The sequence below is a fragment of the Pelophylax lessonae genome (assembly GCF_965119305.1).
Source record: "Pelophylax lessonae genome assembly, chromosome: 1".
Taxonomy (NCBI): domain Eukaryota; kingdom Metazoa; phylum Chordata; class Amphibia; order Anura; family Ranidae; genus Pelophylax; species Pelophylax lessonae.
Genome location: NC_138768.1, coordinates 890,850,605 through 890,873,194, shown reverse-complemented (window position 1 = coordinate 890,873,194; position 22,590 = coordinate 890,850,605). Strand labels below are relative to the sequence as shown.

General features: G+C 45.4%; 1 protein-coding gene and 1 pseudogene across 2 annotated transcripts; one reads left to right on the top strand and one right to left on the bottom strand.

Moving 5' to 3' along the window:
* Nucleotides 1-398: 398 nt before the first annotated feature.
* On the bottom strand, nucleotides 399-2,363 carry LOC309566524 (endophilin-A1-like; annotated as a pseudogene). The gene is made up of 2 exons (XR_014226148.1): nucleotides 1,099-2,363; nucleotides 399-699 (listed from the first exon to the last, which is right to left on the bottom strand). The product of XR_014226148.1 is annotated as an endophilin-A1-like (transcript).
* Nucleotides 2,364-3,968: 1,605 nt separating this feature from the next.
* On the top strand, nucleotides 3,969-6,084 carry LOC309566483 (E3 ubiquitin/ISG15 ligase TRIM25-like). Its single transcript, XM_082271638.1, has one exon. It carries the CDS (start codon nucleotides 3,990-3,992, stop codon nucleotides 5,736-5,738), a length of 1,749 nt encoding a protein of 582 aa, XP_082127764.1. The 5' UTR covers nucleotides 3,969-3,989; the 3' UTR covers nucleotides 5,739-6,084.
* The last annotated feature ends 16,506 nt before the right edge of the window (nucleotides 6,085-22,590 follow it).

The window sequence follows — 22,590 nt, the reverse complement described above, 5'->3', positions numbered from 1 at the left end:
TAAACCTTCTATATAGGATCGCATGTCTCTATGATCATTTCACAAGCCCTGCCCCATACAGATAGAATCACTCCTCTAGGCTTACATTTAACCCCTTATCACCCACTGTAATAACCCCTTCCCTGCCAATGTCACTATTACAGTGACAGTGCATATTTACAGCATTGATTACTGTAGTAATGTCACTGGTTTCCCCCCCCCAAAAAAGTGTCAAAAATGTCAGTTAGGGGTCCGATCTGTCTGCCGCAATGTCGTAGTCGCTCATTTTTTTTTATAGCGCAAAAAAATAAAAATCGCACAGGTGATCAAATACCACCAAAAGAAAGCTCTGTTTGTGGGGGAAAAAAATGGCATCAATTTTTATTTTTTTTTTCTAGGAAATATTTTATTTGGCCCAGCTTCTATGCACAGTTAAAAGGAAATCAACAATAATCTAGTGTTTCTTTTCCACAACATCACAGAATGAACTCCATTGTAATTACAAGACTGAGGCAAAAACACGTTTCCCTTGTGGTCCCAGCACTTTTTTCATTGTAAACATTTATTTCTGGAAACACACAGTAAGAGAAAAATAATAAAAAAAAATAACACCATAACAGTTGGGCATGTTAAGACTACTGTGAACTGTATCCATGTGGAAGGAAGGTTGCCACAACAAGTACATGTTATTCCTGCATTTATTATAAAGGACTCTAAGGGCTCTTTCACACGGTCCGCTCCGTAGGCGGATCCGTGTTGCTCAGCGGGGATCGATCCGCGATCCCCGCTTAGCCGGGCGGATGGCAGCTCCGTCTCCGCTTGCAGCGCGGAGAGGGAGGTGTCTCAGCCCCCGCTGCCCTCTATGGGGGATCGGATGATAGCGGACCGCTTGTCCGCTCTCATCAGATCCGATCCGATTACTGAACGGATGGAAAAATAGGGTTTCCATCCGTCCGGATTTCACGGACAGGATCGGATACGGATGGCAGCGGGTGTCAGCGGAGGTGTCTCTGCTGACACCCACTGCCCCATAGAGCTGCATGGTAGATCCGATCAGATCCGCCTAAAAAACTGACAGGCGGATCTGATCGGATCGCCCGTGTGAAAGAGCCCTAAGACTCTGGTAAAAAGAAATACAACAGCTGAAAAAGGGACACATATTAACAAAAAAAAAGGAATAAAGAAAAAATAGAAATGATCATGGAATGTAATGGGGTTTAAACCACTGCGCTTGTACCGATGATCTGGAGAAAGCAGCATTTAAAAGCAGTGGTACAATTGAATTGTGGTTAATGTCAGACATCTTAGTGGGGTAGTGGGACAAGGATATCAACATAGTTAATGGGGAAGAAGCCCGACTGGCCATGAAGCATCCCCTCATACCAATTTTCATCAATTTGATTGGTGAGAGTAATGATGTCACCTGCTTTGAAGCCAAGTTCTCCTTCATTTTCTGGGTCAAAGTCATAGAGGGCCCGAAAACATGGCTGATCCATGGCAGCACCAGATGGTTTTGGAGTAGTAGCAAGGGAGATTCCTCCATTATGTTGAGTGAGGTCAACGGGCAAAGCAAGTTCCAAACTCATTCGAGGCTTAGGCTGATATTCTCTCCTTGGTCGGTTTGAAGCATCTCTGATTCTCTGTTCCAGTTTCGAAGTGACTTGCTGTAAAATCTGTACTGCTTGCTTATGATATTCCAGTTGTGCTTGAATGAGAGCAGAAAGCTGGCTCACTTGTTCAATATCCATCTCCAAAAGGTTAAACATGCTGGATTCTGCAATGTCTTTGGACTTCTCTAAAGCCTGACGAATCTCATCATCTGTAATCTTGCCTTGTCGTTTCTTCTTGTAATCAAAGTCCAGACGCCTCCCCTCCAGCTTCCTTAAGTGGTGCTGTATTTCCTTTAAACCTTTGTCATGCAGATTTTGCAGTGGATCTATGAAATTCTGCTTAACATCATTGTCTAAGGAGTCTTTGATATCAGAAAGCTCCCTCATAGCTTCTCCTACGTCGACAAGAGCTGGGCCAAAGTTTGATTCATCTCCAATTTCTCTGCCATACTTGAACATGGCTTCTGCAGGGCCTCAGCTTGAGGATATCCAGGCCCTTTCTCTTGTCCACGGATCTTTGACATTGTGTTGATCATACTGAGTTTTGCCCGAGAAGCTGGATTAGGCTGGAGATATTCTATTGACTTTGTCATTATTTCAAGGACTGCTCTACTGGTCACATCAACTTTTCTTTCCATTTCTTTAAAATCCTCATCAAGCTTGGTGCCTTCGGCCCCTCCAACCTTTTCATTCACTTTCTGAGTGGCTTTGTGGAACTGCTTCTTCAACCCCGCTACAGACATGCTGGCTGGTGTGCAGAGAGATGGTGTTGGACGCGGTACCAAAATGGCATCAATTTTAATTAGATACAGCGTCGCACGATCGTACAATTGTCCATTAAATTAACGCAGTGCCGATTTGCAAAATATGGCCTGTTCATTAAGGGGGCAAATCCTTCAGGTCCATAAGTGGTTAAGGGGACCCCCCAGGCACGATATTTAAAGGAATTTTTCATTTTTATTGTTTCACTTTAAGCTTCATTAAAATCACTGCTTCTGTAAAAAACGATTGTTTTTTTAAAAAAAATTTGCATTGATGCATGTCCCGTACCCAGGTCAGGACCCGGACCCCATACACTTTTTTTGGGCAATAACTTGCATTTAAGCCTTTAAAATGAGGACTTTTGATTTTTCATCTTTGAGTCCAATAGACTTCAATGGAGTTCACATGTTCTAACGAACCTTTCCTCCGTTCGCGGTGTTCTGGTGCGAACCGAACTGGGGGTTGTTTGGCTCATCACTATTCCTGATTGGAGGAGCATTACTCAATGGTCTAAGAAGATATGGAGCTGCGTCTGTCAATGAACAATAGAGAAATATCTTTTGTGTGGTCATTTCTTTTGTATATAAAGAACAGCCGGTGTTCCGTGAGAAAAACCTACCCCGTGAGAAATGCCTACCCTCGTCACTTCCGGTGGGTATGAAATGATCACGGCAGTGTGTAACGCGCCGGTTACATTAAAACAGCTGGGCTGCAATATGAGTCATCTCCACACCTATCCCTGTCACTTCCCTGATCTGGGCTACTAAATATAAAAGCGGCGGCGGGTGTATGCACAAAACAATTCACGGAGCCGAAAGCCGCTTTTATATTTAGTAGCCCAGATCAGGGAAGTGACAGGGACAAGAGCGGAGATGACCCATATTGTAGCACAGTTGTTTTAATGTAACCGCCGCGTGGGTAGGTTTTTTTCACGGACACCGTGACAATTTCATAGTAGTGCGCATGCGCACTAGTTAGCTCCTCAGCTGCTCCATTACGTATCCGGAGCTATGAGCATGCGCACTGCTGCGCTGCTCAGCTGTTCCTGGCTGGAAGTGACGAGGGTAGGTTTTTCTCACGGGGTAGGTAATTCTCACGGAACACTGGGAATGTGGTGGGAAGGTCTCTGACAAGGGATGGGCACAATATGGCAGAGGCAAAGGGTTACAAGCAGGTGGGTTGTTATTCTATCGTAGAAGAAGCTGGGCGGGGAATTTGCACATTTTGGCACCAACACTCAGCCAATCAGATTTCTTGTATTCTTTCAGATAAATCCATTTCCTCTGGGTAACTCAGTTTATTAAATGTTCAAATAATACTACAAAGGAGGAAGAAATATTCCTGACATAAAGTTTCCTCACCTTATTAAATGCTCTTTATTTTCCCCCAGATAGGGAGATTATTGTCAGGAATCCTCCCATGTATTATCTGTGTTCCTCTGTATAAGATTTCCTATGACTACGTGTCTCAGCCTCGCCCTGTGTAGGAGTGTACAGAACTGGTCACCTCGCCCTGTGTAGGAGTGTACAGAACTGGTCACCTCGCCCTGTGTAGGAATGTACAGAACTGGTCACCCCGCCCTGTGTATTAGTGTGAACTGGTTACTTTCACTTTCACTTCTCTCGTCTGCTGTCAGCGATGGCGTCTGCTGATCTGAGGAAGGAGCTGGAATGTTCCGTCTGTCTGAGCATTTATACAGATCCTGTAACCCTGAGATGTGGACACAACTTCTGCCGGGACTGTATTGGTCGTGTGTTGGATACACAGGAGGGGTCTGGAGGTTATTCCTGTCCTGAATGCAGAGAAGAGTTCCAGGATCGGCCTGCACTGCACAGGAACATAACACTGCGTAACATAGTGGAGAATTTCCTGTCCACCCATCTAGATCAGGAGGAGTCCGGGGTCTTCTGTACTTACTGTATTCACACTCCTGTACCTGCTGTGAAATCCTGTCTGATGTGTGAAGCTTCTCTGTGTGACAATCACCTGAGAGTCCACAGCAAGTCACCAGAACACGTCTTATGTGACCCCACCACTTCCCTGGAGAACAGGAAATGCTCCGTCCATAAGGAACTACTGAGGTATTACTGCACTGAGGACTCCTCCTGTATCTGTGTGTCCTGCAGTTTGGCCGGAGAACATCGGGGACACCAGGTGGAGACTCTGGATGAGGCCTCTGAGATGAAGAAGAGGAAACTGAGGAATGTTCTGCAGAAACTGATGACAGAGAGAGAGGAGATGGAGAAAAGAGTGCAGAGTCTGGAGGAACGCAGGAGGAAAGTACAAGGAAAAGCAGATGATGAAACAGAGAGAGTCACTGCCCTGTTCAGAGACCTCAGGAGACGTCTGGAAGACCTGGAGAAGAGAGTCCTGAGGGATATCTCCGGGCAGGCAGAGCGGGTCTCCGGGGTAATCAATGATCTGGTCCAGGATCTGGAAATAAAGAAGGAGGAGCTGTCCAGGAAGATGGGGGACATTGAGGAGCTGTGTAACATGACGGATCCACTGACTGTCCTACAGGAATCAGACACAGGTGACTTGTGTGATACTGAGGATGGAGATGATGAGGACAGAGAGAGACATGATAAACTCCTCCATGATGGAGGGGATCTGGATGTGGGGGGGATCTCACACACATTACACACAGGTTTATCTGATATCATGTCTGGGGTAAATGTAGAGAAATGTACAGGCACACATGTCTATCCACATTCTACTACAAAGGGCAAAGGTCACATCAATGCTGAACCATCCAGGCCACGCCCCCAACCCTCCCCCACCATACAACACTCACACCGCCAGGCTGGAGGACCAAATATTGGGGCTGTACAGCAAAGATCGGGGGTGTCGGGGGTTACAGACATATTACTGGATGTGAGGACAGCTGCTAATAATCTACATATATCAGATGACAGGAAAACTGCGACCTTCTCATCATCACATCAGAATCGCCCAGAAACACCAGAGAGGTTTTATTATCCTCAGGTGATGAGCAGTCAGAGATTCTCCTCAGGGAGACATTACTGGGAAGTGGATGTCGGGGGGGCAGAGTACTGGATGGTCGGGATGTGTTACCCCAGTATAGACAGGAGAGGAGATCAGTCATGGATTGGAAATAATAAGAAGTCCTGGGGTTTGGAGGGGGATGAGTGGGATAATCAGTGCTCAGTGAGACATGACAGGAAGAAGATCCGATTACCCGGCGGTGTCTCCAGTGGTAGAGTCAGGATAGATCTGGATTATGAGGCCGGGCGGATCTCCTTTTATGATCTGTGTGACCCGATCCGACACCTCCACACCTTCACCACCACCTTCACTGAGCCCCTCCATGCTGGGGTATGGGTAGAGGGAGGGTGTATAAAGATATGTGAGGGGAATGAGAAGTGAGAGATCTGCCCAGAGACATCACAAGGGGGATTATCTGATTGGTGATTGGTGCAATACTCATCCAATAGGAGGAAGCAGTGGACAGGAAACATGACTGATTTATGTATAAAGCTGCAGGTTCCGGGGCCGTCATCTTCATCCTAAACCTCACTTCACCACCTAGTGTGTCACTGACCAGGAACAAGCATGCAGGAGGGCAGATTCTTCAGCCTTCACTGGCTGCATGCTTGTTCTGGGTCAGTGACACACTACATAGTATAGCCAGGATCAGGATGACGGCCCTGGGGTCTCCACCATCACAGTCTATCTATAAGAAAATGTTGTTTTTTCTGTTTAGTATGGTGTGGGGGAGGATTACTTACAGACTTTGTTCTGCTATCTGGGGCTCCATTAGAGATTTCCCCTCACTTCCTGTCCTGGTGACAACATTTCACCAAACAGGAAGTGAGGGAAACTCTCCAACAGCAACACAGATATAAATAAAAATCCTTTTCTTTAGTAGAGTAAGGGAAGGATTAGAACCCCTGTCAGATCTTTATTTCTGTCTGTGTCCCTGGAGTAGTTTTTCCTTCATTTCCTGTCTGATAAAACGTTGTCACCAGGACAGGAAGTGAGGGGAAATCTCTCTAATGGAGCCCCGGATAGCAGTAAAAACCTGATGGGGGTTCTAATCCTCCCCCACTCCCCCATATCTAGAACAATAGGATTTGTCTAGACACACACTTTATTATCCACAATGAGAATTCCTACATTTCTGTCCTCACAGGTTCCTTAACATGACCAATCCATGGGTCTGTGATTGCTCCTCCCCCTCCCTGTGATTGGCTGTGAGTGTCACTATGAATACAGCCAGTGCTAGTCTTGTTCCTATTGGTTATTATGTAGAGGGGGCGGGGATTGTGGTGTGGGTGTGGTAGTGTGGACAGGTGACGGGGGGGTATACAGTCTCAGGAAGTGGAAATCCTCGGCTCTGTATACGGGAATATTGATCAGTGATTGGATATAGATAGAATGATGGGAGGGATTGGACGATGACTACAATCACCATTAACCCCTTCAGTCCCGGTGTTGTAAAATTTTGTCGGACCCGTGAAAAAATCGGACCTCGTCACTTCCGGTGATAGAGCATCACAAAACAGCGGATGGGAGTCGTCCGTGCGCATGCGCAGAAGACATTTTTCGAGGTTTGGCAAAATTATAACAGAGAGCGGACAGCTGATTGAGAGGAGGCGGGGCTGAGGTGCGACGGGACGGAGGACACATATGCAGAGCTGGTGGAGGAGGCGGGACGGAGGTGCGGCCGTGTAATAAATGCAGGACTTTAGCGACTCCTTCTGTTTTATTATCTTTAGTAATTATCGTATTATTTATCCCTAGGATTTCATTACATTTACCATTTCTTATTTTGTATTATATAAACAGTAAATGTAATGAAATCCTAAGGATAAATAATACGATAATTGCTAAAGATAATAAAACAGAAGGAGTCGCTAAAGTCCTGCATTTATTACACGGCCGCACCTCCGTCCCGCCTCCTCTATTCAGCTCTGCAGATGACGCGGCGGTGTCTTCCGTCCCACCTCAGCCCCGCCTCCTCTCATTCAACTGGTCGCTCTGTGTTATAAGTTTACCAAACCAAGATAATGTCTTATGCGCATGCGCACTTGAGACTCCTATCACCGGAAGTGACGAGGTCCGATTTTTTCACGGGTCCGACAAAATTTTACAACACCGGCACCTCTATGATCCTTATGGAGCCGAGCAATTGTTACATTTCCTCTATTCCCTATTCATCTGATAAAGAGAAATAATTATTAACCTCTTCCGGACCGTCTGCCGCCATTCTACGTCGCTACTTTGACACTGAATACCGGCGTTATGGCAGCAGATAGCAGAGAGCAGCCATAACCCCGGTATTTTTTTGAGCAGTGGGCGGTCCGCTTTAACATAAGGGTGGTCCCAGTGGCGGATTCGCTGCGGGATCAGCTTTATGGGGTGGCGGGAGAGGTGCCCCTCCCCCCTCCCGCCACATCTCGGTCATTTTCCCCGCTTACCGGAGCTTCCAGTAGTGGGGAAAACGATCCGCTCCTCTCTTCCCTCAGGCAGGAAGTCGAGTGAGGGCAAGATAGCCCCGCCTCCACTCTATGGCCTTGGAGGACCGGACTGACGTCATACGTCGCTGCCTAGCAACAGATTTAAAGAAAAATTTTCTTGTTTTTTTTGTTTTTTTGCTTTTTAGTGTAGATGTGAGGTGTGAGGTGTTTGTGACCCCCCCAGATCTCACATTAAAGAGGTCCTGTCCTGCTTATTTCTATTACAAGAGATGTTTACATTCCTTGTAATGGTAATGAGAAGAAAGATGGCGTCTCTCCTTGATGATATTCCTTATTTAACCAATTCTGGACCGGAAGGATTTTCCCCCTTAATGACCAGGCCATATTTTACGATTTGGCACTGCGTTACTTTAACGGACAATTGCGCGGTCGTGCGACGCTTTACCCAAATAAAATTTTTCCCCAGAAATAGAGCTTTCTTTTGGTGGTATTTGATCACCTGTGCGATTTTTATTTTTTGCGCTATAAACAGAAAAAGAGCGACAATTTTGAAAAAAAAAAATATATATTTTTCACATTCTGCTATATGACATTCTCAAAAAAAAAAATTAAAAAATCTAAATTTTTTAACATTTGTTTTCTGCTACATATTTTTGGTAAAAAAAAAAAAAAAAAAAATCGCAATAAGCGTATTTTGATTGGTTTGCGCAAAAGTTATCGCGTCTACAAACTACGGGAGAGATTTCTGTCATTTTTGATGGGTTTTTTTTACTAGTAATGGTGGAGATCTGCATTTTTTTTGTGGGACTGCGACATTGCGGCGGACAGATCGGACACTTGACTGAAATTTTTGACACTTTTGGGGGGACCAGTGTCATTACTACAGTAATCAGTGCTAAAAATATGCACTGTCACTGTAAAAATGGCATTGGCAGGGAAGGGGTTAACAGTATAGGTGATCACAGGGTTAAATGTGACCCTAGGGGAGTGATTCTAACTGTGGTGGGGCGTGGCTTCTGAGATGACCATAGAGACATGTGATCCTATATAGAAGGATCTGTATGATCATCGCAGGGAGAAGAACGGTCGGCTGTGTTTACAACTTCTGACCGTCCTTCTCTCTCAGCGGGGAACGATAGCCGGTGTCAGGCCGCAATCAGAGCCGTCTGACACACGCATCGGCTTCCCCACTGTTGAGTGATGGGGGCAGGAGCAAGCCGCTTGCTGCGTGCACTCGCCCCCCCCCCCCCAAACTGCCTCCAGGCAAACAACGTAGCGGTACATTGTTGTGCCTGTAAGAGCCCCTCTGCCGACGTACTTATACAGTGTACGGTCAGCAAGTGGTTAATAATGATAAAAGTGCGAAGATCAGATAAAAAAATTCCCATTTCTGAGCGCCTCCAGCGGTAGATCTACATTGGTGTGTGTAGACTGTCTGATAATAGCGCTCCGCAGTAGCGTGCGTTCCACCAGGACGATCGGCGGAGGGGGAACGCAAAGTGGAACGCACGCTACTGCGGAGCGCTATTATCAGACAGTCTACACACACCAATGTAGTTCTACCGCTGGAGGCGCTCAGAAATGGGAGTTTTTTATCTGATCTTCGCACTTTTATCATTATTAATAAAGATTGAAGAGTAATGAGGAGAAGGTGAATATAACAAATCCCACAGACACAGCGCTCCCTATAAATTCAAATCACCAGATACAATAATGGCGGCCAGACCTATTATTGTTAGCTAAATAAATATCCTCTATATATAATCAGGGATATATAAATAATGGGAGGGGGGGTTGGGTTCAATTAGTAAGTAAATGAAGTAAATAAAAAGGTGGAGTACATAAATACCCTATGAATGGTCAGGGATAGGAGAGTGATGGAGACAATTATAATATAGACAAATGAAATAAAAATAATAAGTGATATATATATATACCTGTGAACGGTGCCCACCAATCCAATAATGTGCAAAAATGCAATAGCAAATATATATCACAATGTGAAAAGTATATATATAACACCTGTAAAAAGGTGATCACCAAAATGATATATTAATAAGTGCAAATAAATAAAGATAAAATTACAAAAAATTGTATTCAACAATACTACTTGTGACAGTAAGAGTCCAAAGTCTGATTATAGTCCCACTGGATTGGTAAATAAAATGGTGTTATGGGCCATACACACTATACAATTGTCTTTAGACATATAATATGAGGTCAAACCTAAACACTTTCAATTTGTTTTCAGTCAGACCGGCCGTTGCACTACATAGTTGAAGGTAAATCTAAAGGAAATCTAAAACAAAAGTTGTATAGTGTGTATCCAGCCTTACTCCCAAAGGAGATAGTAATCCATGAGTTCATGCAGGGGGTAGAGGCCAGGATCACCACGTGTGGACCAAACTCACCAAATGAAGTGGATCCTCTCTTGCCTTACGTCAGGGGGATCATACAGGCCTGAGTGGTCTCCGTGACCAATGGATCTGTGGCGTCCGGGATCGACCTCCCTTTCCTCTTTCCTCTCGTATCCCAGGTGGCTCAATGCATGAATGAAAAGGAATGGATCCTCATAGGGATTTCCTTAAAAACGCTTTATTTTTAAAACAACTTGGTACAAATAAAAGCATTAAAAAAGGGCTTCCGAAGCGGAGGGGACCACAACCTCTGTAAGAGGGGTGAAAAATGTCCCAAGAGTTTGAACTAACGGCGTGCATTCCACCTACAACTTCCGCACCGAAGTCACGTGGTCTATGTGCGTTCCAAATTGATGCGCTTCGTCACGGGGTGTGACGTCTTCAGAAGAGGTATCTGGTTATTTGAATTGATAGCGAGCGCTGTGTCTGTGGGATAAGGTATATTCACCTTCTCCTCATTACTCTTCAATATTCTTTGGCTTTAGCAGGCCTGGGTCACAGCAGCTGCTTACCCTTTGTTTATTATTATATATTTCCTTCCATTTACTCATTCATTACTTTAGTAATACACAAACCAGATCCCTGGCGCGGGTGATTTAACAAATTAAACAGCATTGCGCAATGAAGATTTTTGAATTTATTTTTTATGAGAGAGTACAGCATTCCTTGTAATAGGAATAAAAGTGATCAAAAATTTAAAAAAAACAAAAAAAAAAAAAAAAACAGGGTAAAAATAAAAGATAAAATAAATAGGAAAAAAAAATGAAATCGCCCCATCCCTGTTAGCTCGCGTGTAGAAGCAAACGCATACACAAGTCGTGCCCACATATGTAAACGGTGTTCAAACCACACATGTGAGGTATCGCCGCGATCTTTAGAGTGAGTGAAATAATTTGAGCCCTAGATCTCCTCTGTAACTCTGAACTGGTAACCTGTAGAAATTTTTAAATCGTCGCCTATGGGGATTTTTAAGTACCAATATTCATCGCCATTCCACGAGCGTGCGCAATTTTGAAGCATGACATGTTAGGTTTCTATTTACTCAATGTAACATTATCTTTCACATTATATAAATATTATATTTATAAAATTGGGCTAACTTTACGGTTTTCTTATTTTTTTAATCAAAAAGTGATTTTTTTTCCAAAAAAAAACTGCATTTGTAAGACAGCTGTGCAAATACAGTGTGATAAAAAAATATTGCAACGATCTCCATTTTATTCTCTAGGGTCTCTGCTGAATATATATATATATATATATATATATATATATATATATATATATATATATATATATATATACACACACACACACACACACACAGTATATATAATGTTTGAGGGTTCTAAGTAATTTTCTAGCAAAAAAAAGGATTTTAACTTGCAAACAACAAGTGGCAGAAATAGGCTCAGCCCAGAAGGGGTTAATTACAATTATAAAAAATATTATAAATGTTAACAATAATTACTATTAATTATAGAAATTATGATATGATTTACTAATGATGAAATGAGATGACTTAGTGCTTATATGCTAATGTTAGGTTCTTTATATAATAACAGCTTCTCTGTCTAGAATGACTTTACAGAAAGATGTTATTAGAAGAAATTGTTGCTCTCCGGATCCTTGGAAGGTCTTGTTGGGGAACATAGAGACAGTTGGTCTTCTTCTTCCACAATAAGGGATTTGGGAGTCTGGAGGTGGGACAAGCTGATAAGGTGTTCAGAGATAACAGAAATGAATGTCTCTTGTAATGAATGATGTGCTGCTTGTACAAATTCTTCACTGAATGATTTCATCTGTAAAATGTTGATGTTTGGGACGATCCTCCATGACAACTGTCCAGGATTGGAGGGTAAAAGCCTCCCGTTTGATGAAGAGGTCAGATCCTTGGTCCACCTGCCATGTCTAAGGATCTCCGCACACCTTCATCTCTCTACTCTCTAATCTTTACTTTTACTTTGTAACTCTTCTCTTCTAAATAAACTTCCAGAACCTTCACCGGTATCAGAGGTTGTCATTTCCTCATCACATTCCACAAGAACTTTGTAATCCCGATGGAACACATCCATCATTTTATTGGGACACACAAGGCTTCCTATGGTCAGGATTGTCCTACAATGTAACATTTTCCTATATATAAGACACAAACACATCACAGAATGGAACAAATATCTCTCCTTTGCTTGGTATGACCAGTGTTCATGTTACTGGAGATAAGAGATTGGTATATTTTCCCATGATCTGTGAACCCCTCCACCCCCCCCCCCCCCCCCATTACATTACATTACATCCCCCAGAGCCCAGACAAAGAGGTATTATATAGATGCAAAGAAGACAACCAGCTCTAGAGTTATGTAACAAACCCCTCCCACTGGGGGAGGAGGAATGTATGCGGCTCCTCAGAACTACATTGGTGGAAAAGCCATCAGTTGGCACTCAGCTGCACAGACATATTGGGGTTGGTTTAGTAAAGGGAAATATACAGAGCACTCTGCAAGGGCTGCTGCACTCAGTTCCCCAGAGCTTAGTGATTGTGGTGAATCTCTGTATTTCCATCATCCAATCATCTGCAAGAAAAAATACTTTATTTAATTTTTCTTGCTCCTGATTGGGCGTTCTTTACAAATTGAAGCTTTACCACATTCACTAATTCCTGGAGAAATGAGGAGAACTCTCCTCAGTCTATTTGTCTTTAGTAAATCCCCCACTCATGTGATTGGTCTGAATTCTGTAAAAAATAAATCTTTACAGTTCCCAGCAGTTGTACATTTTTACCATTTAATCCAGTTGTAATTTAGATTACATAGATTAGATAATTTAGGTTTTCGGGGTCCTGTACTCGGCTAGACTGCCAAAAAGTCTCACACATGGGGTATCCCTGTACTCAGGAGAAGCAGCAGAATGTATTTTGGGGTGTCATTCCACATATACCCATGGCATGTGTAAACAATATATAATTTACTGACAACTTTGTGTAAAAAAACAAAAAATAATAATTTTCCTGAAACTTGTGGCAAAATATAAAATATTCTATGGACTCACCACACCTATTAGCAAATAGCTTGGAGTGTCTACTTTGCAAAATTGGATCATTTGGGGGGTTTTGTGCTATCTTGAAATTTCAGGGCCTCTGAAACTGTGACAGGTAGTGCGGAGGTAAAATAAGCAATTTACACCATTAGAAAACCTGAAGGTGGGGATTGGTTTTCGGGGTCCTGTACACAGCTAGGCTCCCAAAAACTCACACATGTGGTATCCCTGTACTCAGAAGAAGCAGCAGAATTAATTTTGGGGTGTCATTTCACATATACTCATGGCATGTGTGAGCAATATATCATTTAGTGACAACTTTCTGTAAAAAAACAAACAAAAAAAAAAAATAATAATTTTCCCGAAACTTGTGGCAAAATATGAAATATTCCATGGACTCACCATGCCTCTCAGCAAATAGCCTGGAGTGTCTAGCTAGCCACCGCACCAGCTTCAACTGCACTTATGGGACGCGCCACGTCACCAAGTGTTACTGCAGTGCTGGTATGTCTAGGTCCAGGGTGTACTAGGCCGCTCGTGCTTGCCAGTTCACCAGAACTGTGTGCGGCACTAGTACTGGCACTCTGCTGCATAAGAGAAACATCCGTTTCTTGCATCTCAGCAACTCCAGAATGGGGGTCGGGTACGCCTGGTTCTAACAGGGACCCATCTGTCGTCAGAGCTGTCTGTCAGGGAGCCGCTGTTCTCTAAAGGTTCGTAAACTGACCCTGATTCTGCCAGTGAGGCTTCCCCATCGCTCTCATCTGACATGGCTAGTATACTGTAAGCCTCTGCACTACTGTACCAATGTTTGGACATTTTATCAACTAAATTTACCGGTACAGTAGTGTGACTAACAGGTAAAAAAGCACCTGGTTGTGAAGGACTATTTGGTTGCTACAAAAAAAAACTGCTAGTGCTAGCAGAGATCAGGCCTGACTCTGCTAACACAGCGGTTTTGTGTGTTGTGTTTTTTGGAGGTGACAGTAATCTATTGATTACTACACTTGCCTGGGTAGAGTGGGCTGGGCGGAGGGGTTAAACGCAGGTGCTAGCAGGAATCAGTGCTGATCGTGAAAACATTGCGTTTTGGGAACACTAAACTATGGGGACGCTAATATAGTTCTGATCAGATCAGATATTGATCTGTTCAAACACTATACTAGTAATGGAAGTGTATGTATGTGTGTGTGTTAGTGTAATTGACTCTAACTGACACTAAATAACGGTGGTGTGGTGGGACCCTGACGCTAACTAGCCTAAGTAGCGTCACCCGTGACACTAATACAGTGATCGGTAATCACTGTATATAGTGAACACTGTGACAGGGCAGTGAAGGGGTTAACTGGGGGAGATCAAGGGGTTAAACCTTTTTAGGGGATAGATGGCGGGTGGCCTAAACCTATTTGGGCCTAGCGTAAATCGCTATTTAGGGTCACAAGTGACACTAAATACAGTGATCATTAAAAGATCTGTATACCACTGTATATAGTGTACACTGTGAGGGGTTTGGGGGTGATCAGGGGGTGATCAAGGGGTTAAATGTGTGCCAGTGTAGTGTTTGGTGGAACTCACGTTTAGCTATCTCTCCTTATCCTGGAACCGAAAGCGCTCCAGGAAGGGAAAATTACATCACTTCCCCTGCCTGTGTTTACATTACACAGGCAGGGGACACGATGCCTTTGGCCAAAACCGATCACCAGATCCAGACCAAAAATTATTGGTCTGAGCCGAATCAGACCAGGATCGGCTCGCAGGGTGCGCGTGAGCCGTGAATGCGCCCGACGTAGGTCTACGTTCCTGGACCTAGCCGAGCCGCTCTGCTGCAGTAGCAGCAACGTGAGCGGTCAGCAAGTGGTTAACGGACAATTGCGCGGTCCTGCGACGCTGTACCCAAATTAAATTGATGTCCTTTTTTTCCCTACAAACAGAGCTTTCTTTTGGTGGTATTTGATCACCTGTGCGATTTTTTATTTTTTTAAAAAAGAGCGACAATTTTGAAAAAAAAAACAATATTTTTTACATTCTGATATATAACATTGTCCCCCAAAAAATTTATAAATCAATTTTTTTTAACATTTTAGGCCAATTTGTTTTCTGCTACATATTTTGGTAAAAAGAAAGATCACAATAAGCGTATTTTGATTGGTTTGCGCAAAAGTTATTGCGTTTACTAACTACGGGAAAGATTTTTGTGATTTTTATTGTTTAATTTTTTTACTAGTAATGGCGGCGATCTGCAATTTTTAGCGGGACTGCGACATTGCGGCGGACAGATCGGACCCCTAACTGACATTTTTGACACTTTTGGGGGGACCAGTGACATTACTACAGTAATCAGTGCTATAAATATGCACTGTTACTGTAATAATGACACTGACAGGGAAGGGGTTAACTTTATTGGTGATCAAGGGGTTAAGTGTGTGCCTCATGCTTACTGACGTGTGTGGGGGGAGGGGGATTGTGTTACACAGACACAGATTGCAGGTTGAGCCATGCTGAATCCTGTGATCTGTCCCTGCCTGTCACAGAGGAGATCCTCCTGCTTTGTTTACACAAGCGGGCGGATTTCCTCTTTCCCAACAATCGGGGAAGAGCAGCGCTGATCACCGCCTCTCCTCCCCTGGCCCAACTCCAGCTGTGTCTAAACACAGCGGGAGCGAGCCTCCGGTGGCGTGCACCGAGATAGGGACATTACTGCGCAGCGCGCTCCCGATCACGCGCATGCACAGTCTACACCAGGGATCCTCAAACTATGGCCCTCCAGCTGAACTACACATCCCATGAGGCATTGTAAAACTCTGACATTCACAGACATGATGGGAATTGTAGTTCCTGAACAACTGGAGGGCCATAATTTGTAGACCCTTGGTCTACATAGCAGGCAGAGCTATGTGATTGGATCACAGCCGATCACATGGCAAACAGCCGCGCTCATTGGCTGTTTACCCTGTCGGTGACGAGCTGTGTCTCGGGGACACGCCACCACCGACACTGCTTGAATTGGCTGACGTCATATGACGCCGGCCCAGAACGAGAGCCGCACCGCTCCGCCTTCATTTGATGGTGGGTGGGCGGCAATTGGTTAACCTGTTCATGCCCTCGCTATAGCCGAAAAATGGCTACAGCGTGGGCCGAAATTTCCGGGAGGGCGTCAATTTACTTCCTCCCGTGCATGAGCTGCCTGTGCGCTCCCTGCAGAGCACGCACTGCTCGCTATGTGATCAGTGACTCCATGAGACTCGACTGATCTCGGATCGGAGTAAGGGGTGGGTCCCGGCCCCTTACCACATGATCAGCTATCAGCCAATGACAGCTGATCATGTGATGCAAACAGAGCCAGTAATCAGCTTTTTTTCCCCTCACGCTGACAACATGAGGAGAAAAAAAAGCCGATCGCCGGCTGCTGTCAGAGTGACACTGGTCCCGAAGAGGAAAAAAACACTGCTGCCTCGTGTGCTCACCTATGCCACCTACCAGTGCCAACTAGTGCCCCATTATTAGTGCTGCCCATCAGTGTCACCTACTAGTGCCAGCTAGTGCTGCCCATCACTGTCACCTACCAGCGCCATCTATCAATGCCCATCAGTGCCACCTATCAGTGCCCATCAGGTTCGCCTTATCAGTGCCACCCATCAATGCCCATCAGTGCCAATCAGGTTCGCCTTATCAGTGCCACCCATCAGTGCTGCCTTATTAGTGCCCAATAATGCCCATCAGTGCAGCCTCATCAGCGAACATCAATTAAGAAAAAAAATCACCTGTCTGCAACATTTTATAACAAACTATAAAAACTGTTTTTTGTTTTTTTAAATTTTGTTCTTTTTTTGTTTGTTCAGCAAAAAATAAAAAAAAACCAGCGATGATTAAATACCTCCAAAACAAAAGCTCTATTTGTTTGAAAAAAAGATAAAAAACGTCATATGGGTATGTAGCACCCTACTAGGTAGGTGCTAGGTAAATGCATCTATTGCTCCTTCTGCTTATCAGGGTAGTCTGATCTATTAGGTTGCCTGTTACATGTTTCCAGGTGTGATTCACTGGGTCTGAGGGAGTGTCCCCACTGTATCCAATGAGGAAGCTTGTTGGACAGTGGAGGAAACCCAGCCAGTGACACATTAGCTTTTGTGAGAGTCCCAGTGGGAGGGCATTCTTGCAATGCATCCTGGGATTGCTCATAAAAGCTGAGGGGAACATGTGACAGGGCGTCTTTGGTGGGAAGCAGAGTCCCAGGAGGAGGTGGACGGCTGTCTCCCCTCCTGCTGTGTGTGAGGAAGTTGGTCTTAGGCGGTCGGCCTAGTGAACCAGGTGTGGAGCTGAGCTGCAGAAGATCCAGTGAAGCTGACAGTGGAGCAGCTGGCAGAGTCTCTCTGTAAAAACAGTGTCTGTGAGTACCAGGAGATTTGCCAAAGGGTCTGGCCCAGGAAGGGGGACCACTCCAGTGAAGTCAGGGGGATCAGGGAGCCAGCTCACACAGAGAGTTACAGTAAAGGGGGTGCCGTGTAGAGAAACCTGAAGAATAGGGACAAAAAGGGCCCTGTGTTCTACAGTACAGTACAGCTATCTAATACTTCTTCACTGCATAGTCAAGGTGAAGCAGCGGCCTTGCCGCATTCTGCTATTCAGCAGTCCCAGAAATCATGCATAGTTATTCAAGTTGGAGTATCCCAATCATACCTTCTCCTCCTATCCAAGTTCTCAAATAAAAACACAAAAACCAAAACCCCTGGACTGTTTTCTGACCTAACCAAGCACTTTGAAAATGCTAAACTGTCATGTTGTTGCTATGGGTAACCCAGGGGAATCCGTAACCAGCAGCTCCCATGGGAGTAGTGCTACATTTGGGGGCTCGTCCGGGATGTCGCCCTGGGTTATCGGCCCGGTTGCTAATGGCAACGGCCGAAGAAGATTTTCAGAAACGCCATTTTTGCTTCTGGGACTTTGTTCTAATGCTCAATCCAAGTGCGAGGCCTGCTCTACAGGAGATAGGGAGAGTGGGATGAAGAAAAAATTGCACAATGATGGTTGCCCGTGGCAATGGTACGATTCCTCTAAAAATTGCAATCTGTGTATTCAAGCAGTGACAAGCTTCTGTCCGGATCGCAAGATGTCTGCCACAGTGATGTGCTGGATGGCGAGAGAAAGGCAACTTTTTGTGAATATGGACTGTGCCTGCTTAACAGTGAAAGGTGCAAGTATGGACAGAGAAAATGGCAGCCAGGGGCACGTGGATCGGTGTGCCAGGGGCCGCGTGTGTGCCAAGACTATATGGAAAAGTGTTGACCGTGCATGTGATGACAGCGGGACATTCTTTCTATATAGTGGCAGTGTGGATACTGTGAAGAAATTTGTCAGCCATGCAGTTGATGACAGTGGGACATTTTTCAGAGACAGTATGGTGACAGGCCTTGCTTGTACATGTGCTGGGAAGAGGACTGTTGAACGTGCATACGACAGCGCGACAATTCTCCGGACTGGCAGAGAGGGTCAGCTGGCTCAAGGTGATGGAGGCACAGCTGGAGCCCTGCTACAAGCAAGAAGAGTGGATGCATGTCTGGTAAGGGGCACAGTCTGCTTTGCAGTGACTTCCATGTTGGCTGAGTTGAGAGAGAGCGGCATTGGAGGGGTTACTGCACTGTGCCGGAAAGCGTGCGCTGAAAAGTTCTGCCTAGCAGGAGGAGCCACCGCCAGAAAGGAAATGTGGGAGGAAATGTGGGTGGAGACATCGCTCGTGCCCAGCCAATCAGGAGTGAGAAGGGAAGTCTATAAATTACTTCCCCCTTCAGGTGCAGCTGAGAGGGAGACACGCGTGCGGAGGAGCAACATGGAGAGTGCCAGAGAGAGTCAGAGTGCATCAGCGATCGTTCCACCTGTTGGCGGAGAACCTGCTGGGCAGACCCGGGAGCAGACCAGAGAGCCGAAGACATGGATGGTGCCTGATGGAAGACTGGCTTTAAGCCCCGGAGGAGGCATGGATCACTTAGGCCTGGTATGTCCCCAGTGTTTGAGTGTGACTATGTGGGTGAAAGCGTGGAGCCAGTGTGGGCATTGCGGCCATCTGCTGCTGCGGGCGAAGAGAAGTGAAGGTCGGACCAGAAAGTTATGTGTGTCGTGGGAGACCAGAGTCACTCAGGCCTTGTCGGCTTTGGAATCGGGGCCTCTCCAGGGTCATGGGAGAGGAGTGTTCAGAGTAATGATGCAGCTGGAGGCCATGCAACCAGGCAGTGATCCAGTATGCTCATGAAAGGAGACCCGAATGTCAGAGCAAGGATGCATGCAGTTAGTGCGGGCCGCCGGGGAGTGGCCACCTGATGCATTGAAAACTGCAGCAGTAGAAGCAAAGTTTGCTCCCATTAAACTTGAGGAGAAAAGATGGCCAGCGGTGACCAGGGCTGCTAAAGTGAGTGTAAGCAGTGAGGAAGAAGCCGGGGTCATCGATTTGGGGTCTCCTAGTTTCCAGAATCGGTTTGGGTCCTTAGAAGAAGGAATTGATGTCTGGAAGTCAGAAGATGAGACTGGGGGTCTGAGGAACGGAGCAGTCCTCCTTCTCCAGATGTGTTAGAAACGCCAGATGAAGAGACTAGGGACTCTGTGGTGCGAGTAAACGTGCCAATAGTCTGGAGTTCTTTGAGGCCTATGCCAGACGGGTCCCAGATTTCACCCCACCCAAAAACTATGCCTATGACTCTCTAATCAGGCGTGAAGAGACCCCATTTTCTCCAGCTGGGAGAGGGAACCGAAAAACCCTCCCCAGGTTCTCAAGAATGCAGTGGTGGCTGCAAAGAAAAGTTGCCATGGAATACGGGTACGATTACCCTTATGCTCCCCAGGAGGTCATGTTGGAGTTTGAGGGAAGAAGAGAATCCTGGTGTGATGAAGCCATATTGGACTTCCTCTTTGTCCCTAAGTCCCACAGAAATTCCACCAGGATGGATCTCTGAAAAATCTTCTTGTCGGTCAAGACTCAATGGAACTATGGGTGGTTCATCTACCTGGACCGAGTGGAGGTTCGCTGCCCAGATGGATCGGGCCAGGCTGGGTCGATCCGCATCAAAGATGAAAACGGGAAGCTAGTAAGAATTCCCCATCCTGACCTACTACATTTAAAAAGGACTTTCAAGAAAAGTGATTTAAAAATGACTGACTAGCCCATATTTGGGACTGAACTATGCAAGTTTTCACATCCTGTTCCTGTTGGGGCGCATGTCCCCTTTTCACTAGGGATGATCGAAAGGTTCGGGTCGACCATCGGTTCGACCCGAACATTGGGTGTTCGAAATTCGGCCGAATTCCAAACTTTTTGCGGTAAAAGTTCGGAATTCGGTCACCCGAACCGCCCAAAGTGCAATGGGACAGGAAGTGGGCTTTAAAAGCCCGTGATTGACTCAGAAATGTCAGTAAAAGCCAATGAGGGGGCAGGAGTCTGCTAGGAATGTGATTGGAGTGACTACGGGGACCAGAGACCAATCAGGAGTGAATACGCCCCCCAGTATATAACATAGCCCCGCCTAACCTCTAGCACTGTAATACAGAGGCTTTGGAAGAGACTGGAAGCATTTGTGTTTCTCCTGCTGTGTTAAACAATGTTTGCTGCATAGCCGATTGCTGGTAAAGCTCCAGATCAGCAGAAGAGCCGTTAGCTTACAGAAAGATTGTCAGTGTAGTTAGAAATACAGCGATTGTGCTGTTTGAGTTAGAAAAAAAAAAAAATTTAAAGGGACAGTGTCAGTTAGAAATTGTCTTCTGCTGTATGGAGCTGTTCTTTTAGTGTGAGGAAAGGGATATGCAGTGTAGTTAGGGTACTATATACCACTATAGTTAGATTCAATAATCTAGTTTTTGTAGGGATAGTTTTAACCGCTTGCCGACTGCTCACAGTATATTTACTGCGGCAGTCAGCCCCTCACAGGCAGAGTGATGTAGGTCTACATCGCTAGCCTGTGAGGCTCTGGGGAGCGAGCGCGCGCCGCCGGAGGCACGCTCCCGCTCCCGCGCGGTCACGGACCCCCCCGCGCGTGTGACCGGCGGACTCGATGTCCACCGGTCACTTGGCGATCGTCGGGGGAGAGGGAGAAAGGCAGGCGGCTGATGTAAACAAGCTGCCTGTCATTCTCCCCTGTGTAGAAACACTGATCACAAGGTTCTACTATGTAGATCCGTTGATCATTGTTCCTACACCTCAAGCTACAGCCAATCACAGTTAGAATCACTCCCCTAGGGACACACACAGCCCCTCCCTCTCAAATAAAGTTAACCCCTTCACTGCCAGTGTATTTTTACAGTGACAATGCATATGTATAGCACTGATTACTGTAGTAATGTCACTGGTAACCCCAAAAGTGTAAAAAATGTCAGTCAAGGGTCCAATCTGTCCGCCGCCGCAATGTCACAGTACCGCAAAAAAAAAAAATCGCAGATCGCCGCCATTACTCGTTAAAAAAAAAAACAACAAAAATGACAAAAATCTTTCCCTTTGTTAGTAAACGCGATAACTTATAAAACAATCAAAATACGGTTATTGTGATTTTTTTTACCAAACATAGGTAGCAGAAAACAAATTGGCCGAAAATTTTAATTTTTACTTTTTTTTGGGGGGGAATTTCATATAAAAAAATGTGAAAAATATTGCTATTTCTTCCAAATTGTCGGTCTTTTTTTGTTTATAGCGCAAAAAATAAAAATCGCACAGGTGATCAAATACCACCAAAAGAAAGCTCTGTTTGTGGGGAAAGAAGGACGTCAATTTAGTTTGGGTACGGCGTCACACGACCGCGCAATTGTCAGTTAAAGTCGCACAGCGCCGAATCGCAAAAAGTGGCCTGGATGTAAAGCAGGAAAATCCTCCGGTGGTAAAGGGGTTAAATAATAAAATAAATGTGATTTGATGGTAAAGCAGACATTATAGTGGGGGGGGGGTTGGGCTGATATTGAGGGGGGGGAGGGGAGGATTCTCAGTAATCAGCACACACAGGAGTGAGGGACTTCCACTGGCTGCACACTTCTCCTTCACCCCGCCCTCCTGGGATGGGTTTTCTTCGGAGGACCCGCCCCCTGGAATATTCCACTCCCCCACCAGTGGAATCTCTTCTTCTTGGTGACGTCACTTGCTAGCCGGACCCGCACACGGCGTTGGCCTGGTCTCCATGGTGATGAAATTGGCGGTTCCCGATGTCCAGTCAGTAAGCCCCTGTTCCTGACACGAAGTGACGTAGGTATGGAATTCTCACGTTACACCGCCTATCCAATAAGGTTCTCCTCCTTCATGACGTCGGAGAAAAAACAAGAGAGGACCGCTCACCAATCACCTCTCGCGCATTCTCACTCCAGCCAATAGCAGACCACCTCTTC

Bases quoted from the DNA above. Each gene is read 5' to 3' on its own strand.
- LOC309566483 (XM_082271638.1), top strand. From the start codon at position 3,990: ATGGCGTCTGCTGATCTGAGGAAGGAGCTGGAATGTTCCGTCTGTCTG.